The following is an 18,722-nucleotide window of genomic DNA, read 5'->3' as shown; positions in this document are numbered from 1 at the left end:
GTCTCTTTAGGCAAGAGCAATAAAAGCTGAAATAAATGGAATCATACCAAACTCAAAAGCTTCTGCACAGCAAAGGAAACAAAATGAAAAGGCAACCTACTGAAAGGGAGAAAATATCTGTAAATCATTCATACATTCAAGGGGGAGCTAATATCCAAAATATATAAAGAACTACACAATATAATAGAATTTTTTTCAATAAGCAGAGAACTTGAATGGACATTTTTCCAAAGAAGATAAACATATAGATGATAGACCTGTGAAAAGATGGATCAATACCATTAGTCACCAGGGAAATGCAAGTCAAAACCACAATGAGTGTCACCTCACATGCATCAGATTGCTAGTATCCAAAAGATAAGCAATAACAAGTGTTGGTGAGGATGCAGGAAAAAGGGAACCCTTGTGCACTGTTGGGAATGGAAGTTGCTGCAGCCACTGTGGAAAAAACAGAATGGAGGTGCCTCAGAAACTTAAAATAGAAGGGTAGGTGGGTGGGGTGACTGGGTGATGGGCACTGAGGGGGGCACTGGACGGGATGAGCACTGGGTGTTATACTATATGTTGGCAAATCGAACTCCAATAAAAAATATACAAAAAATAAAAACAACAAAAATAATATTTTAAAGGGGAAAAAAAAAGAAAAAATAGAACTACTATATGATCCAGGAATTCCACTTCTGGGTATGTACCTGAAGAAAATGAAAACGCTAATTCAAAGGAATGTAAGCATTGTTGTTTATTGAAGCAGCCAAGATATGGAAGCAACCCAAGTGTCCAGTGACAGATGAATAAAGAAAATGTGTACACAGACACACCCAGGAATATTACTCAGCTGTACAAAAGAATAACAACTTGATATTTGTAACAACACGGATGGACCTAGAGGATATTGTGCTGAGAGAAATAAGTCAAAAAAGTCCATGACTTCACTTGCATGTGGAATCTCAAAAACCAAACACAACATTTGAAACTGATGATGAACTATATGTTGGCTACGAATTGATATTTTTAAAAAATGAAAAAATAAAATAACCCAACAGAAATAGACTCCTAGATACAAGAAATTGTTGGTTACAGAGGGAGGAGGGGCTGGTGGGGGGGCGGTGAAATAGGTGAAAATGATTAAGACATACGAACTTCCGGTTATAAAATAAGTCATGAGGATGTAATATACAGCACAGGAAATAGTAATACTGTACTAACGTGGTGCAGTGACAGATGGTAACCAGACTTACCATGGGGGTCACTTTGTAAAGTATAAAGATTTCGACTCACCAGGATATACACCTGAATAGGATACAGTATGTCAGTTATACTTCAATTAAAAAATGTTTAGTAAGGTAAGAGTTTTAACCTATAAATAGACATTACAAAATTAAGCTGATATGAACATAGACCAACTCTGGTCAATCAGTAAGATTTCTAAGCTAACCTTCAATAAAACGGGCTTAGTTCAGTAAAAAACAAGGATTGAGAAGCAAAGTGCTATAACTTAATACATTTAGGTTGTTAAACCGTTTTCAGGCCAGATCACAGCCGGTTATGTGAGAGTCCACAGTTAACGAGCTACTCTTGTAATACCTGCATGATCAGTTCATCAGGAATTTCATCCACTCCCCCAGAGTAGCTGAGAAGAACATTCTCGGCAGCTTCGGCTAGTTCAGCATCTTCAGTAGCTTCCACAAAATCAGTCTCATCAATGCTGTCGTCCCAGGCAGTGTCGGAAGCGGCTCCTGACGACACACCCGACGGTGGCTTAGGATTCTGGGTTTCACTGTTCATCGTTCCAGCTGCTGTGAACTCTTCTTCCTTTAGTTGGAAGGGGAAAGGAGGGGAGAGGGGGATGGGGAGAAAACACAGGTTAGTAAGGAGAAGATGTGATGCTTTCACTCCATAGTCTATGTTAAATGAGGGTAGTAAGTAGAAGACTGGTTCCTGAACAGACACCAAAATCAATGTGCTGGATGATACTGTCTCCACTACAGCCGCCACGGGAAGGAGTTCCTTAACTCAAATGTGGTTGCCACCGTAGCTCAGACACTCGAAACTAAATCTGCAAATGCCCCCCTTGCCGGTGGCTCGTCCCTTTCAATATACACAGATGAGGCTAGAGAAATGGCAGACTGAATTTTTTAAAAAATAGATAGTCCAGCTGCGGGCAAGCTGGAAAATATATCTGCTACCTTAAAAAGACTGATTTTCCTATTTATGAAGTATTTTAAGAATTGACATGAATTTTAAAAACTTATAAATGGTTGAGACAACTGTCAGGATAGGAGTGTGGCTCTGTATTATCAGGTAACAGTATTGCATCAACATTACATTTTCTTAATTTAAAAATGTTACCGTACTCTTTTAGGAATATCCTGATTCTCTAGCTACATGCTTAACTGTGGAGAGGTGCAGGGTTCTGATGGCTGTAGGTCCCTCTCAAGAGATACGTTAGGGACCGAATGTGTTACCCCAAATTCCTAGGCTGAGATCCTAACCCCCAAGGTCATGGTATTAGGAGGGAGGCCTTTGGGAGGTGATTAGGTCTTGAGGGTCTGGGTCCAGCCATTCTGACTGGGATCAGTAACCTTACAAACTGGACCCCAGAGAGCTCTGCGGGAAGACGGCTACGACGCAGAGCCGACCAGACACTGAATCTGCCAGGGTCTTGAGCTCAGACTTCCAGCCTCCAGAACCATGAGAGAGACACTTCCGTGGTTTCTAAGCCATCCAGTCTGGGGAACTCTGTTAGAGCAGCCTGAATGGATGGAGACCAAAAATCATCAACGGTAATAGCATGCACACGCACAGCTGCGGGAGGAAACAAATGTACCAAGTGGTAATGATGGCAAATCTCGGGGAGAGGAGAGCTCACTGTCCTTGGGCAACATACAGAAAAGGAAAATTAATAGAAATGTTTAAAAAAAAAAACCTCAGATGATTAATGGTATAGAAACACAGGGACCTAATACTGATCAGTAATTCATTTTAAAATACTAAAAGTGAAAAAGCCAGAGGAAGCAGAAATGACAAAATATCAACTGTTACAACAAACTTATGGGTACATGGGTATTCATTATACTGTCCCATCTTTTACTAATTTCCTGTTTTAAAAAATTAAAAAAGGTTCTATCCAAGCGGTAGTAATACTATGGACCACAAAATACTCTCAACTTGGCATTTTTGAGGTATTACTGGAGAAGCAGAAAAAATAACTTAAAAATCCACTGAAACCATAAACATGCATCACAATGATACTACCAACAAACACGGATCAGTACACCTCCCCCTGAAACACTCTTCGGTACACGCTCGCATTTAGGGGTGTGCGGTGGTGGCCGTGTCGTGTCAGCACACATGGGGAGTGTGCACCCAAATGCCGCCACTGCTGTGCAAGAAACTGTATGAACACCCGTGTAACCACTCCCAGACGGGTAACAGTTACTCATTTTTGCTTTACAAAGTGTCCCAAAATACTCTTCTTTGTGGTTCTTTCAACAACTATCCATAGGAAGAATTTCTAGAGGTAGAATTATGTCAAAGGGTGTATATGGGGGATCCCTGGGTGGCTTAGCAGTTTAGCGCCTGCCTTTGGCCCAGGGTGTGATGCTGGAGTCCCAGGATCGAGTCCCACACTGGGCTCCCTGGATGGAGCCTGCTTCTCCCTCTGCCTGTGTCTCTGCCCGCCCCCTTCATGAATAAATAAAATCTTAAAAAAAAAAACAAAAAACGGATGTATGCATTCCAATTTTTGGTAGATAGTCCCACATTGCCACCTTAACACTTGTCCTTTTAGAGACTTTCATTTACCCAAATCACATTCGCTGAGGAAAAAAATTAGGAAATACATGAAAAGCCAAAGGGGATAAACTCGTCTTCCCCTAGAATTTGACCAGTCAGGGACAACTGATGTGAGTGTTTTGGTACGAATCTTCCAGGATTTCTGTTTATATGTGCTCGTGTGTGTATTTTTAAAGCATATATCCTACTTTATAGGCTTTTTTTCCTACTTCGACTATCAGAAATGTTTTCACCAGTACATATTACCAACTGGTATCCATAAAAATGACAGGAATTAGGCTTCACAATTCAAGAGAGCACCTCTTTATGTTTTTGTCAATGTTGTTTATCTTTACCCTTCAGTTTTTACCACCCTGTTCGGCCAAGTGGTCTTTTAGCTGCTTTAGTTTACATTTCTTAACATATTGAGGCAGTTGAGCTGCTTTCAGATTTACTATTTGTAACCGACCCTCTGGACACATCCAGACACTACTCGAGCTCACTGATGCTGTCAGACTGAGAAACTCAAAGCCACGCTTACCTCTTTGAACAGGAACAGGAGACAGACTTCGGCAGGTAAAGGAAAACCTAAACAAGAGAAACGGTTTTACTGTTTTATGTAGATACCCAGTTTTCACTAGTGTACATGTAAAAATTAATAACTCACAGTCCGATTTGAAGTTTTCTGCTTTACATACGGGGTCGTGACATTTTTGATACCAAACTTCGTTTTTCAGATCAACCAAAATCCTTTACATTGAAAAAAAAAAGGAAAAAATTATTACTTAGTATCTAGACTGGATGGAAAACAAAATTTCTCTACATGCTGCTTATCAGAGATGTGCCTAAGACTTCAAGATGGAGATAAGATAAAAAGTAAAAGGATGGAAATAAATATACACCAATGGGGGATCCTTGGGTGGCTCAGCGGTTTAGTGCCTGCCTTCGGCGCAGGGTGTGAACCTGGGGACTCAGGATCGAGTCCTGCATCAGGGTCTCTGCATGGAGCCTGCTTCTCCCTCTGTCTGTGTCTCTGCCTCTCCGTGTTTCTCATGAATAAATAAATAAAATCTTTTAAAAATATATATATACGCCAATGAAAAGAAAACCGTAGTTGTTAAAAAATAGCACACAAAATGGACTTTTGGGCAATAAAATACACACTGACTAATGTTCCTTGCAAGAAGACCTACTGCCTGACCCGTACCCACCAAATAAAACAGCTTCAAAATGTGTAAGCAAAACTGACAGGACTCCCAAGGATAAACCATTCATCTACCATAAATCAAGATTTTAAAAAACATTATTTTAGTAATTGACAAAAATAATCAAAAAATTCAGTTAAGGGTACATAAAATCTGAATGACAAAAAAGCAGTTTTTAATAAAAGTAAAAGCGATTTACAAGTTTGATATAATAGGCATATATGAACACTGCCTCAGTTCATTAGAAGCAGTTCTTTACAATCACATACAAAACAATTATAGAAACTGACTATGCTAGGTACCATGTCAATCTTATTAAATTTAAAAATATTTACACATCTCTGACCAAAAGGCAAATTATTTAGAAATAAGTAACAGAGGGGCACCTGGTGGTTCAGTTGGTTAAGCGTCTGACTCTTGGTATAGAATTGGGTCATGACCTCAGGGTTGTGGGATTGAGCCCCATGTCAGGCTCCACGCTCAGTGTGGAATCTGCTTGTCCCTCTCTCTCTGCTCCTCCCTCTACTTGTGTACTCACTCTCTCAAATAAGTAAAATCTTAAAAAGAGCAACAGAAAATTAGCTAATAGAAACCCATAACTTGGAAATGAAAAACATTTCTAGATAACCAATTACTCAAAGAAAAATCATGATGGAAATCAGAAAATGTTTGGAACTGAATGGAACTGAAAATATATATTAAAACGTAAAATAGAACTAACACAATCTTTGTAGAGAAATTTAGAATCCTAAAGGCTTATTTACAAAAAACAAAACAAAAAGGCTAAAGACCAGTAAGTAACTAACTTGGGAAATGAACAATAAGCCCTAATAAAATAAAAGGCAGGAAGTAATAAAAAGCATAAATTCAAAAGAATCAACAAGGCCCAAATGTGAAAACTAACACAATTCTGGCAAGATTGATAAAAAAAATAAGGTAAAGACACAAATGTTATTAGAAATTAAGTGCAGATATAACTACAAATACAGAATATACTAAAAACTTAGGAATATCAGGAATAACTCCTGCCAGTAACATTAAAAATTTTGGTAAAGGGACACCTGGGCGGCTCAGTGGTTGAGCATTTATCTGCCTTTAGCTCAGGGAGTGATCCTGGGATTGAGTCCCACATCAGGCTCCCTGCATGGAGCCTGCTTCTCCCTCTGCCTGTGTCTCTCATGAATAAATAAATAAAATTTTTTAAAAATTTTGGCAAAACAGACAAAGTACTAGGTAAAAAGATACCAAACTAAGCAAATCTAAAAAGTGACAGAGAATCTGAGCAATCCTAATAAACACCCCAATACTGCAGTTCCCCAGCTGTACACCGGACTGTCCCCAGGCCAGGAAGAGAATTCACATCTTTCTCGGGAAACACAGTGATCCTTAGCATCTGTGCCTTTTGATTCCTTGAATCTTTAAAAGTATTAGTAAACCCTGACCCTGGGTAAGATCTCTGTCTTGTGGGAGTATGGTTTGACGATCCAGTCCTCATGTTCACTAGTAATCAGGTAAATTCAGATGAAAACCACAATATCATTTTATACCAGCAGATTGACCAAACAAATGTCATTTAAATTTTTTTTATTTTTTAAAGATTTCGTTTATTTATTCACGAGAAACACAGTAAGAGAGGCAGAGACATAGGCAGAGGGAGGAGAAGCAAGAAGCAGGCTCCATGCAAGGAGCCTGATGCAGGAATCCGGGATCACGCCCTGAGCCAAAGGCAGGTGCTCAACCACTGAGCCACCCAGGCGTCCCTGTATGGTTATTTCATAGTTAAGAAAAAGAAGACGTTATGGATTCAAAATATAAGCTGGTAGTCCTTCAGAAAGAAGCTATGCCACAACCTGAGAATCTCAAAAGTTAACAGATGATAACATTATCATCTTATGATAATGACTTGCATAGGGTAACAGACTAGAAAGATATACCAAGGTCATAACATAGTTATCACTGGTTCTGGGCCTGTGGGTGATCTTTTCCTTCTATGTGACAGCTTTTAGGTATTGAGCATATATCTTATTTTTAAACTGCGCTAACCTACATACAAGAAGGACAGCACTGAATGGTGCTACCCAACATGTTTCCAGCTTTGTAACAAAGCTTCCCGATCTTCTCTCATGTCTGGCACACATGTATACACCTGATACACAGAAGTCTCAGCTTCGATACTAAATATAAAATGTGGCAAAATTACCCATATCAAAACTGATAACTACTGGGTTTCTGTCTTTTCCCTATTCTAAGCATACCCTTGTATTGTCTAAAATTCTATTTCCTCCTTCACTTCCTCTCCTTTCACCCGGAGGATTTTATTTTTTTAAAAAGATTTTATGTATTTATTCATGAGAGACATGCAGAGTGAGGCAGAGACACGGGCAGAGGGAGAAGCAGGCTCCCTGCAGGAAGCCTGATGGGGGACCTGATCCCAGGACCCCAGGATCACAACCTGAGCGGAAGGCAGGCACTAAATCGCTGAGCCACCCAGGCGTCCCTCCCGGGGGATTTTAAAGAAAACTCTGAAAACAGGACCTGGCATATACAGCAAACATTCAATATCATTCTTTGTCCTGAACATGTTAACCTTCACTCCAACTCTTGGCACTAAATAATTTCCTTTTCACCCACGTTTGCTCATTTTCAACTTATACTCATTACATGTCGAGGAGCAATGGCAGCAGATGAGGGAGACACTTTGTCTCTTCGCTCACCTGTCTCTAATCTCTTCCTAGGCCTGCTCATGTCTACCTTTCTCTTCTTGAGATTATACTATGGGATTATTTTACCGAATAAAGTACAAGTAAAGGTGATAATTAAGATAGTCAAATTCAATACTGTAAAACATAAATATGGTATTTGATATAACTGAATTTATTATAAAAACAAAATCATCTTCATATTCTCAACTATAAAACCTATAAACATTTAAGGTAATATTGATTAAATACATAGAGCTTGTATGTTAGTAAAAATACTACTTACATGATATTATTGCTCTTGTGGGCTCTTCCAATGTTAAGGTAATATTGATTAAATACATAGAGCTTGTATGTTAGTAAAAATACTACTTACATGATATTATTGCTCTTGTGGGCTCTTCCAATGTTAAGGTAATATTGATTAAATACATAGAGCTTGTATGTTAGTAAAAATACTACTTACATGATATTATTGCTCTTGTGGGCTCTTCCAATGTTAAGGTAATATTGATTAAATACATAGAGCTTGTATGTTAGTAAAAATACTACTTACATGATATTATTGCTCTTGTGGGCTCTTCCAATGTTAAGGTAATATTGATTAAATACATAGAGCTTGTATGTTAGTAAAAATACTACTTACATGATATTATTGCTCTTGTGGGCTCTTCCAATGTTTTCGCACCAGCGGTATTTACAGATATCATAGACCAGTAATTCTTCTGGGAAAAAGTAGCTCCAACGCCGAATTCCTAAAATGCAAATAATGTTTCTGAAGGTATTAAAACTCTGCCATGGGGATCCCTGGTTGGCTCAGTGGTTTAGTGCCTGCCTTTGGGCCAGCGTGTGGTCCTGGAGTCCCAGGATCGAGTCCCGAGTCGGGCTCCTGGCATGGAGCCTGCTTCTCCCTCTGCCTGTGTCTCTGACCCTCTCCCCTCCCTGCTCTCTGTGTCTATCATGAATATATAAAAAAAAATCTTAAAAAAAACTGTCATGTTACAGTGAATAAAGAATAGATTATCTTTACCTCCTTGAATGCCATTTTTATTCACCAAAGAAAGAACAAATCGATCAACCTCAGGGTAGGGTGAACAATGGAAACCTTCAATGTTTTCTGCTGCAACAGAGAGAAAAATTAATAATTACAGTGGCTAAAAGTTGAAGAGGTAAAATTTAAGCTGTTCTTTAGTACTATTAGGGGTTTTGGAGTTCCTGCAGCGCTTTGGTTCCCATGGCTTTTAGGAAGCCTTGGGTTCTTGCTAGCCCTACAAATAAGCACGGAAAATTCAAACCTCTCAGTTCAGTCAAATGTTAACTAATTTTCATAAGAAGCACCTATAATCATTTCAACTGCTTTCTTCATATTGATGAAGAGAAAAGCAACCCCTTACACCCAGGAGCTGGCCTCCTACTATCAGCTACGCACTGGTGTACTCATGAGCAGGCTGGGCACTCACACCTGGTGCTTTTTTGCCAATCATAAATTATTTCACAGAATTTCAACATCAGATAAGACCACTCTTGGCCAGGATGGCTCCTGACAAAAACAAGACCATTCTGTAATAATGTCTGAACATACACACACACACACATATACACACACACAAACGTTTTCCAAATTGCAAAAATGACAAATACCTCCCAACTTATCTCATATGAGTAACTACTGCTTCTTTATCAATTATAGCTTTAGACTCACTGTAGTCCACCTTCCTTCTAGATACAATTTATGAAGATGCTCAATCATAGAATTGTTTCTGACAGACCCAGTTCAAAACAAATCCATGCCTACCTGGACACTTCTTAAAAGCACCTAACTCAAGCCTGCATCCTATAGTAAAGCTTTTCTAATACCCTTTCACTGAAATGCCCCCCCAGTTCCCCAAGGTAGGAATCCTCCACACTGTAGTTAGTACCAAATTCCACTAGTTCACAACACATGTATTCTCCCATGATCTTTAGCTGTAGGACTCTGACAATTCGGTTATATTTTGTATTTAAGACTCTACTAGACTAATTTACAATAATTTACTTAAGATATTTAATTTTTTAAAACAAAATTATCTACTTTTCTTAAAATAACGCTTATATTTCTCTTATAAGAGTAATGCACATAATTGAAGAAACTTTGGAAAATATATTGAAGTAGAGAGGAGAGAAATGAACTCCAAATCAATGTCGAGAAATAACTGTTGAACAACTAGAAGAAAATAAGCCTAAGAAAATGTTATCCACATTTTTAATGGACCTGTGATCACACCTCCCAAATAATTTTAGAGTCCACTTTTTATCTTAACATTATAAGCGGACATTTTCAACTTTATAGTGGCTCTGTAAATTTAAATTAAATGTCTACAGAATATGTTATAATATGTAACCAATCCTCTACTGTTGTACATTTAGATTGTTTCCAGTGTTTTGCTATTATAAATAATGATAACCTAAAAAATGTGTATAAAAATATTTACTGGAGTGTTAATGTATGGGATCTTAGAAAAAGCCTATAAGCTTTTCAATATAAGACTGAAGAACATACATGTTTCATGAAAAAATTATGCAGCCATTAAAAAAATGAGGGAATACATGGAAAGCTCCTCTGGGTTCAGTGGAAACAAACAGTGGCTGCCCATCTTTGATTGTGGACCGAGGGGAAGAGAACTTTTAGTATTCTCTTTTAAAATGGGGGTTTCTTTCTACAAACAATCTACTCTATTTTCTTGTGGGTTCTTTTTCTCCCAAAATCACCATATAATGAAAATTAGTGAATACGCTTTAAAAAGCATCTTTTATTTACACGGTTTCCATTTTGGATAGAAACTAAGTTGTTTTAAAGGATCAGTAGATATGAATCCTGAAAATTTAAGATTTTTAAAGGCGAAACAGACTTATATCCTTAAATATTCACAGGAAATTGTTTAATTAAAATTACCTTTAGTGCTGGTACTGCTAAAATGTTCAACTCGTTTTTGTTTACTCTGAAATGTGTCGCATGTCAGAATTCGTAAAGTATCTGAGAATCTGAAGAAAATATGTGAAAGAAAACAAGGTAACATTATGTAAGAATCAAAGATATATGGCTACAGAAAGGAAACTGAATTTCAAATAGTCCCACATTAAAATCCAGCTAATTGTTCTGGATAATTAAGTCACATTTGCCTATAAAATCCAATCCTAATCATAGTCTGGTGATCATTTAAAATACTTTCTTCAACTACAGTGTGAATCAGAGGACTCTGGGACCACAGAAGCCACAAAATGAAGTATATAATTCTATGCTTCAAACGTACAGAGCCTTTGAAATTTTTATTACAATGATTTGAAAAATGTGAATAAGAGGAGGGTAAAAAGAAGGAAGGAGGGATGAGAGCAAGGGGAAAATGAGTTAAAATTAGCTGAAGACATATTCATAACCATAAAAACTTTAACCTTCATTTCAGGAAGAACTACACATGATATTTACTCGGACACACAAAAGAAACTTAAGGAAACCCTATTCATTAGAATTCTCCATTTCTGTGGAATTAATACTGAAACCACAAAGGAAATGGTATTTGGTAATAGGAGGTTGATTTCAGGCCATGGTGCTTTTCCCACACAAGACAACGTAAGATCCCATTCTTGTGGCAACAACAGTGAGCAGCAACTGTCATACAATTTTCACACCACTCCCACAGCACTTCCAGAATCGCAGACACTGCTACCACTAACAACTAACATTTAATGAGCAGATACTATGTGCCAGGCATGGTTGAGTAATTTTATGTGTACAGATTTAACTCACTTAATCCTCACAACTCCCTAAGATAGGAGTTAATACATTTCCATTTTAAAGGAAAGGAAAGTAAGACTGATGTTACTTCTGAAAAATGTTATGTAAGAACTCAGTCCAGAAATATATGAAGAGAAACAACTTATCTTCCCACCCTCCTGGGGAACTGCTGTTAAGTGGACATCTGGACACAAATTCCCCTCCAAGCAAAGTATTTTAAATGTTTTGTTAAAATGTATTTCTATGGGGGTACTCCTGGGTAGCTCAGTGGTTGAGCGTCTGCCTTTGGTTCAGTGTAATCCTGGGGTCCTGGGATCAAGTCCTGCATCGGGCTCCCCGCAGAGAGCCGGCTTATCCCTCTGCCTGTGTTTCTGCCTCTCATGAATAAATAAATAAAATCTAAAAAAAAAAGGATTTCTAAGAGATTTCTCCCAAGAAATATATCTAAGGAAGGCAAAGTAGAGCAAGTTAATTCAGCATGGCAATTTAGTCTGAAGGATAAACACATGGCTTATTTGAACCAACAAAAAATGCTGCCCAGAATACAGGGAAATGAAAGTAAACAGTTCTGTTGAAAGCTGTCTTTCACACTTTTGAAAATGACCAAAAGAAAAAAGAAAAAAAGAAAAAAAAGAAAATGACCAAAATGTGGCAACTTAAGTGTTCAACAACAAAACTGACAATAAATTACAGAATTTATCAGTATAATGGAAAACTATATAGGCATTAAAAGTTTTAACTACAACTAACTGTTGCAGATTATCACCTTGGCAGATATTCATGATATAATGTTGAGTGGATACAACAACTAACATAATCATATAACAATGATCTCACAAAATATTCTTTGAATGAAGGAGTATGTAAATTATATGTATGAATGTGCATATATGAAAAGTAGGTATTAATTGTAACTCTATTTCCAAACAGAATACAGTCATTTGAGTTTTCTTTCTTATAAAAAAACAGTTAGGGGATCCCTGGGTGGCTCAGCGTTAAATGCCTGACTTCGGCCCGGGGCGTGATTCTGGAGACCGGGATTGAGTCCAATATCGGGCTCCGTGCGTGGAGCCTGCTTCTCCCTCTGCCTGTGTCTCTGCCTCTCTCTCTCTCTCCCTCTCTCTCTCTCTCCGTGTGTCTCTCATGAGTGAACAAATAAAATCTTTAAAAAAAAATTAACCTAGAATTTTAAGAACTTTCATTTTCTTAAGTTAGGATGAATTCACACAATTCACATTTTAGTACTATATACAATGCCATTCGCTGTTTAATAAGCATTCATGAATACATAACAGTTTGATTCTGGTGCTATATACCTGACATTGCTGACCAAAGAAGATAGGAAATACTGATTTTCTTCAGAAATATTCTCGGACTGTTTAGGAAAAAATTTATTATCTTCAGCAATCTCCAAAGCCACATGCTTTCCTATCTTCGATGATTTATACAGCCGAAAGTTTCTATTTCTTGTATAAACTCCTATTGTCAAAAATAAAACAATTATGAATGCACATTTTCAGTGACTTGTTTTTATAGTCAGCAAATATTAAACTAATGTTGTATATAGCATTACTAGAGAAACAATTGGTTCTGGTTCAAGGTGGCAATGTAGGGAGATCTTGAACCCCCCCTCATGTGAACACATCAAATCTATAGCTATATTTGGAATGATTCTCTCTGATAAAAACCTAAGGCCTGGCAGATTGACTCGTTCACCAAATGAGACGGAAACCACATCAAAGCAGGTAGGAAAGGCTGAGACACAATCTCACCATGAGCCCCACCCCACAGTACAACGACTTACAACTGGGAGGGAATTCAAAACCCTGAGCCTCTCCCTGAAAGGCAAAGAATTCACACCTCACATTATTACCCCAACTTTTAAGACCTGCACCTAAGAGATGAGCCCCAGAAATATCTGGCTTTGAAGACCAACTGGGCTGGGGCCTCGGAGACCTGCAGGGCTATGGTAAACTGAGGAAGGGCTCATAAGGGCTTGCATGTCCACTCACTCACCCCAAGGCCTGGTGCAGAAGCAGCCTTTGAAAGTGCCCAGACTTTATCTGAAAGAGACTCATTTCCAAACTTTAAAGCGTTGGACAGAGGGATGCTCTCCAGAGATGGAGTGGTGGGTGCTATCTTCTCTGCCTCTCTACAGCCAGCGGACACCATCTTTCCTCTTTTTCTTTTTTCTCTCCCCTCCACCCCCTTTCTCACTGGGTGCCACCTCTGCACGCCCCCTCGACCTCACTGGTGCCCCAGTTTTTATATCTGGTGGTCTGTTTTTCAGGTGATCCCTCCTTGATCACCTGGCTCTAAAGGCCTGGGAGGCCTGTGTTCCTGGGTCCATAGGACTGTGAAAACTGGAGAGACAGTTCTTGGTATTACCACAAAAAAACTGGAGAGACAGTTCTCAGTATTACCACTCCCAGGGCACTGCATGGAGAACCGACTGAAACACATCCTGCACTTCCCTGTGTGGGAGCTCTGGCGCTGGTAGCCAGTGGGACTTAGACTCACGGGTCCTAAAGATCTGTCACCAACAGAGAAAGAGTTCTCTCTCTTTTTTTTTTTTTAAAGAGTTCTCAAACAGAAACTGTCCCGAAGGCACAGCAAGAAGCAACAGACCCAGGAGCTCAGTCTCTCTGTAAAAGAGGCCTACTAGCTTATCATCATAGGGACAGCTGCTGGGACAGGCTTCTAATTAAACATACCCCTCTGGGTTAACTGGAAACCTTTCCTGAGGCCTTGGGAGGGCAGGCACTATCTTCATCTTCTCTTCTGTTGTGCTTCACAGCACCAGCATCTCTCAGAGGGGAACCTATAAATGCATCTTGTGCCCCAGTTTTGACATCTGGTACCCTGCCTTTTGTGGCCGCCTCCTAGAGAATAACCCTCAATCACATGGCTCTGGTGGCCAGGTGGCTTTGGTTCCTGGGGCTCACGGGACTGTAATAATCATAAAGTTCTTTGATGGCACCCACTACCAGGGCACTACACAGACACACTGAACCCTCCCTCCCTCCCCCTGCCCCCCAGCCTTTCTGGGAAAGAGGCCTAACTACTTGTCCTAGAGCTTTGGCCTAAGGGACAGTCTTCAAGTTCAGCACATGTCAAGAAGCTCCAGAGCTGCTCTCAGGGAATGTAGGCCAGGGGTCACTATCTTTGAGCTCTCCTTCTACACACCAGGATCTCTCAGAAAGGAACTTATATGTTCATCAGGTCCTGATATTTGGACTACCACCCATGGGACACCTCCAAATTACCTGGCTGTGGCAGTCCATGGGGCTTAATACTTGCGCTTCCATACAACTGTATATATTTTCATTCTTCAAAAGCTGCTGCCTGAAGGTCTGGCTTTCAATCAGCCTGAATCTAGGTGCTGAATGAGATCCTCCCCTTTGGGACATTAACTGGTTGTGGCAGACCCTGAAGTACTGGGAGCTACTAATAATAAAACAGGCTGCTTGGATAATTAAAAAGTTTGAGAACCAACCAAGAGCTAGGATAGGGTCGAAGGATAAGTTTCACCTCCTACACAAGGCCAAGCCTTCAAGACTAGGAGGTAAAACTATTTCATCTAATGCAGAAAGAGAATCAAGCAAAATGAACAGAGGACTGCATTCCAAACAAAATAAGATAAAACTCTTAAACAACCTGAGTGAAATGGAGATAAGTAATTTACCTGATAGAGTTCAAAGTAATGGTCATAAAGATGCTCTCCAAACTTGGGAAAGGAATGGATGAACACAGTAAGAACTTTAACAAAAAGAAAATATAACAAAGCAGCAAAGACAAGTCACAGGGCTAAAAAGACAAAAACTGATCTGAAAAAAAAAAAAACAGGGTTTTAACAGCAAACTCAAGGGAGCAGGATCAATGAACTCGTAGGCAGGACAGAGGACCTCACCCAACAGAGCAGCAAAAAGAGAAGAGAATTAACAAAGTGAAGACAGATTAAGGGCCTTCTGAGACAACACCGAGCTGACTAACATTTCCATTATACGAATCCCAGAAGGAGAAAGGGCCGGGAAACTTATTTGAGGAAATAGTAACTGAAAACTTCAGTAACCCGAGGAAGGAAAGACAGTTCCAGGAAGAACTGTAAGTTCCAAAGAAATAAATGCAACAGAGAGACTCACACCAAGACACATTATAATTAAAATGCCAAAAGTTGAGAGAGAGAGAGAGAGAGAGAATCTTAAAGGCAGCAAGAACAAAATTACATTGTCATATGACTATGAGCACAAATCTGGCAGAAATGCTGCAAGCCAGAGAGTGGCATGTTATAGTCAAAGTGCTGAAAGGAAAAAAACTTTCAGCCAAAAATACTTTACCTGGCAAATTATTATTCATAATTTAAGGACAGATAAAGAGTTTTCCAGACAATCAAGAGATAGAAAAGTTTATCACCACTAAAACGGTCTTATTAAGAAATGTTATAGGGACATCTAAAAGTATAAACCTCACTGGTAAAGGCAACTATATATTAAAGGAGTATATCAATCAAGTGTGAAGCTAGTGTAAATGTTAAAAGACAAAAGCAGGGATCCCTGGGTGGCGCAGCGGTTTAGCACCTGCCTTTGGCCCAGGGCGCGATCCTGGAGACCCGGGATCGAATCCCACGTTGGGCTCCCGGTGCATGGAGCCTACTTCTCCCTCTGCCTATGTTGTCTCTGCCTCTCTCTCTCTCTCTGTGTGTGTGACTATCATATATAAATAAAGAAAATAAAAAATAATAAAAAAAAGACAAAAACAGTAAAAATAACTGCAGATACAATAATGACCTAAGGGATATGCAAGATAAAAAGTTGTAAAATATGATACGTAAAATGTAAACCACAGAGGGGTGGAGTGTAAAAATGTATAGCTTTAGAATGTGTCATCCTTAAATTGTTATAAATGTAAAACAAACTGTTACAAATGTACTTCATTATGCAGTAAACTTCATAGTAGCCACAAAGCAAACATCTATGGTAGATACACAAAAGATAACGAGAAAGGAAGCCTGTCACTAAAAAAAAGTCATCAAACCACAAAGGAAGAGAAATAAGAAAGAAAAAGAAGAATTAAAAAATAGCCAGGAAAAAAAATGACAAAATAGTTATAAGTACATACTAATCAATAATTACGGTAAGTGGACTAAGTTCACCAATCAAAAGACACAGAGTAGATGAAAGGATAAAATGAAACAAGACCCAGCCATATGCTCCTGATAAAAGACCCATTTCAGACATAAGGACACACAGAGACTGAGAGGGAAGCAATGGAGAAAGATGTCCCACGCAAATGTAAACCAAAAGCAAGCTGAGGTAGCTATACTTCTGTCAAACTACTTCAACACAAAGACTACAATAAGAGACAAAAAGAAACATTACATATTGAAAAAAGGGTCAATCCAAAAAGAGGATATAGCATTTATAAATATTTAGGCACCAATAAAGGAGCACTTAAATATATAAATCAAATATTAACACACCTAAGGCAGAAATAGACAGAAATACAATAGTAGGGGACTTCGGTACCCCAGTTACATCAACGGATAGATCATCCAGATGGAAAATCAATAACAAGGAAACATCAACCTTAAGTAACACATTAGACCAGATGGAAATAGACATATACAGAATGTTCCATTCAAAAGCAACAAAATACATTCTTCTCAAGTGCATATGGAGTATTCTCCAGCATAGATCACATATTAGGCCACAAAATAAGGCTTAACAAATTTGAGACTGAAATCATATGAAGCAAGTTTTAGACCCCAATACCGTACAATTAGAAATCAATCCTAAGAAAACTGGAAAATTCACAAATATATGGAGATTAAACAACAAGCTACTGAAAAAATATTGGTCACAAAGGAATCAAAAAGAGGGGTGCCTGGGTGGTTCAGTCAGTTAAGTGCCTGCCTTCAGCTCAGGTCTCGATCCTAGGGTCCTGGGATCGAGGCCTGCAGCCAGCTCCCTGCTAGTGGGCAGTCTGCTCCTCCCTCTCCCTCTGCATGCTCTCCCTCTTTGACATGTTCTCTCTCTCTCTCTCTAATAAATAAATAAAATCTTTAAAAACAACAACAAAGGAATCAAAAGATAAATATCTAGAGACAAATAATTTTAAAAAAAGAAATACAAGAAACTTAAACCTATGGGATGCAGCAAAAGCAATTCTAAGACAGAAGTTCATAGTGATAAAGACCTATGTCAAGAAACAAGAAAAATCTCAAACAACTTGACACCTCAAGAAACCAGAAAAAGAAGAGCAAACAAACCCAAATGTAGCAGAAGAAAGGAAATAATAAAGATCAGAACAGAAATAAATGGGGGCACCCAGGTGGTTCAGTCGTCTGCCTTCAGCTCGGGTCATGATCTCAGGCTCCTAGGATCAAGTCCCACATCTGCTTCTCCCTCTGCCCCTCCCCACTGCTCATTCATTCTCTCTCTCTCTCTCTCTCTCTCAAGTAAATAAAAATAAAAATAAAGAAATGAAATGGAGACTTTAAAAAACAACAAGAAAGATCAATGAAGGCAAGAGTTGGTTCCTTGAAAACAAAATTGACAAAGCTTTAGCTACACTCAACAAGGGAAAAAAGAGAGGACTAAAATAAGGTCAGAAATGAAAGAGGACACTACAGAAATACAAAGGATCATAGAAAAAGACTCTGAGTAATTGTACTCCAACAAACTGGGCAACCCGAACAGGTTCACAACTTCCTAGAAACAGCTAACCTTCCGAGGCTGAATCATGAATAGAAAATTGACCAATTACTTATAAGGAGATTGAATCAGTAATCAAAAACCGCTCAATAAACACACACCCAGGAAAAGACAGCTTTAAAGAGGAATTCTACTAAACATTAAAGAAGAATACCCTCCTCCTCAAATTATGCCCAAAACAGAAGGGGGTGGAACCCTTCCACACTCACTTTGCGTGGCCAGCATTACCCTGACATCAAAAATAAACAGAGAAGAAAGAAAATTACAGGCTAATATCCTTGATGAACATATGCAAAAGTTCTCAACAAAGTAACTAACTAAATAAAATAAGAAAACAAAATAACAGCAAACCAAATTCAACCATACAGGTATCCTCCACTTTCTGGAAGTTCATGTTACAACACTTTACTTTTACAAAAGACCTATATTACTATTTGTTTTCACTAAATGAAAGATTCCAAAGAAGATTTTCCCTTTTACAAAAAAAAGCTGCTGCCAAACTAATATGGGTCTTTAATAAAAGCAAAGTGGCTTTATAAAAATCAAATGATCATCTCAA

The 18,722-nt window shown here is 38.7% G+C and overlaps 1 protein-coding gene across 7 annotated transcripts in view; it reads right to left on the bottom strand.

The window, feature by feature from the left end:
* Positions 1 to 724: 724 nt before the first annotated feature.
* The window catches only part of PRIMPOL (primase and DNA directed polymerase), a 56,606-nt gene continuing 38,608 nt past the window's right edge, over positions 725 to 18,722 (bottom strand). For 6 of the 7 annotated variants that reach the window (XM_041753873.1, XM_041753876.1, XM_041753872.1 and 3 more), the window contains 7 exons: positions 12,767 to 12,929; positions 10,611 to 10,699; positions 8,709 to 8,798; positions 8,325 to 8,433; positions 4,442 to 4,524; positions 4,316 to 4,362; positions 725 to 1,812 (listed from right to left, as the gene is read on the bottom strand). In XM_041753873.1, coding sequence (XP_041609807.1) covers positions 1,570 to 1,812; positions 4,316 to 4,362; positions 4,442 to 4,524; positions 8,325 to 8,433; positions 8,709 to 8,798; positions 10,611 to 10,699; positions 12,767 to 12,929 — 824 coding nt within the window. In that variant the 3' untranslated portion in view covers positions 725 to 1,569. The remainder of the gene's footprint in view (positions 1,813 to 4,315; positions 4,363 to 4,441; positions 4,525 to 8,324; positions 8,434 to 8,708; positions 8,799 to 10,610; positions 10,700 to 12,766; positions 12,930 to 18,722) is intronic. The other variant, XM_041753878.1, reaches the window with a different exon arrangement.

Source organism: Vulpes lagopus, chromosome 4 (assembly GCF_018345385.1).
Source record: "Vulpes lagopus strain Blue_001 chromosome 4, ASM1834538v1, whole genome shotgun sequence".
In the NCBI taxonomy this organism is placed as follows: domain Eukaryota; kingdom Metazoa; phylum Chordata; class Mammalia; order Carnivora; family Canidae; genus Vulpes; species Vulpes lagopus.
This window is presented reverse-complemented; position numbering and strand designations above follow the sequence as displayed.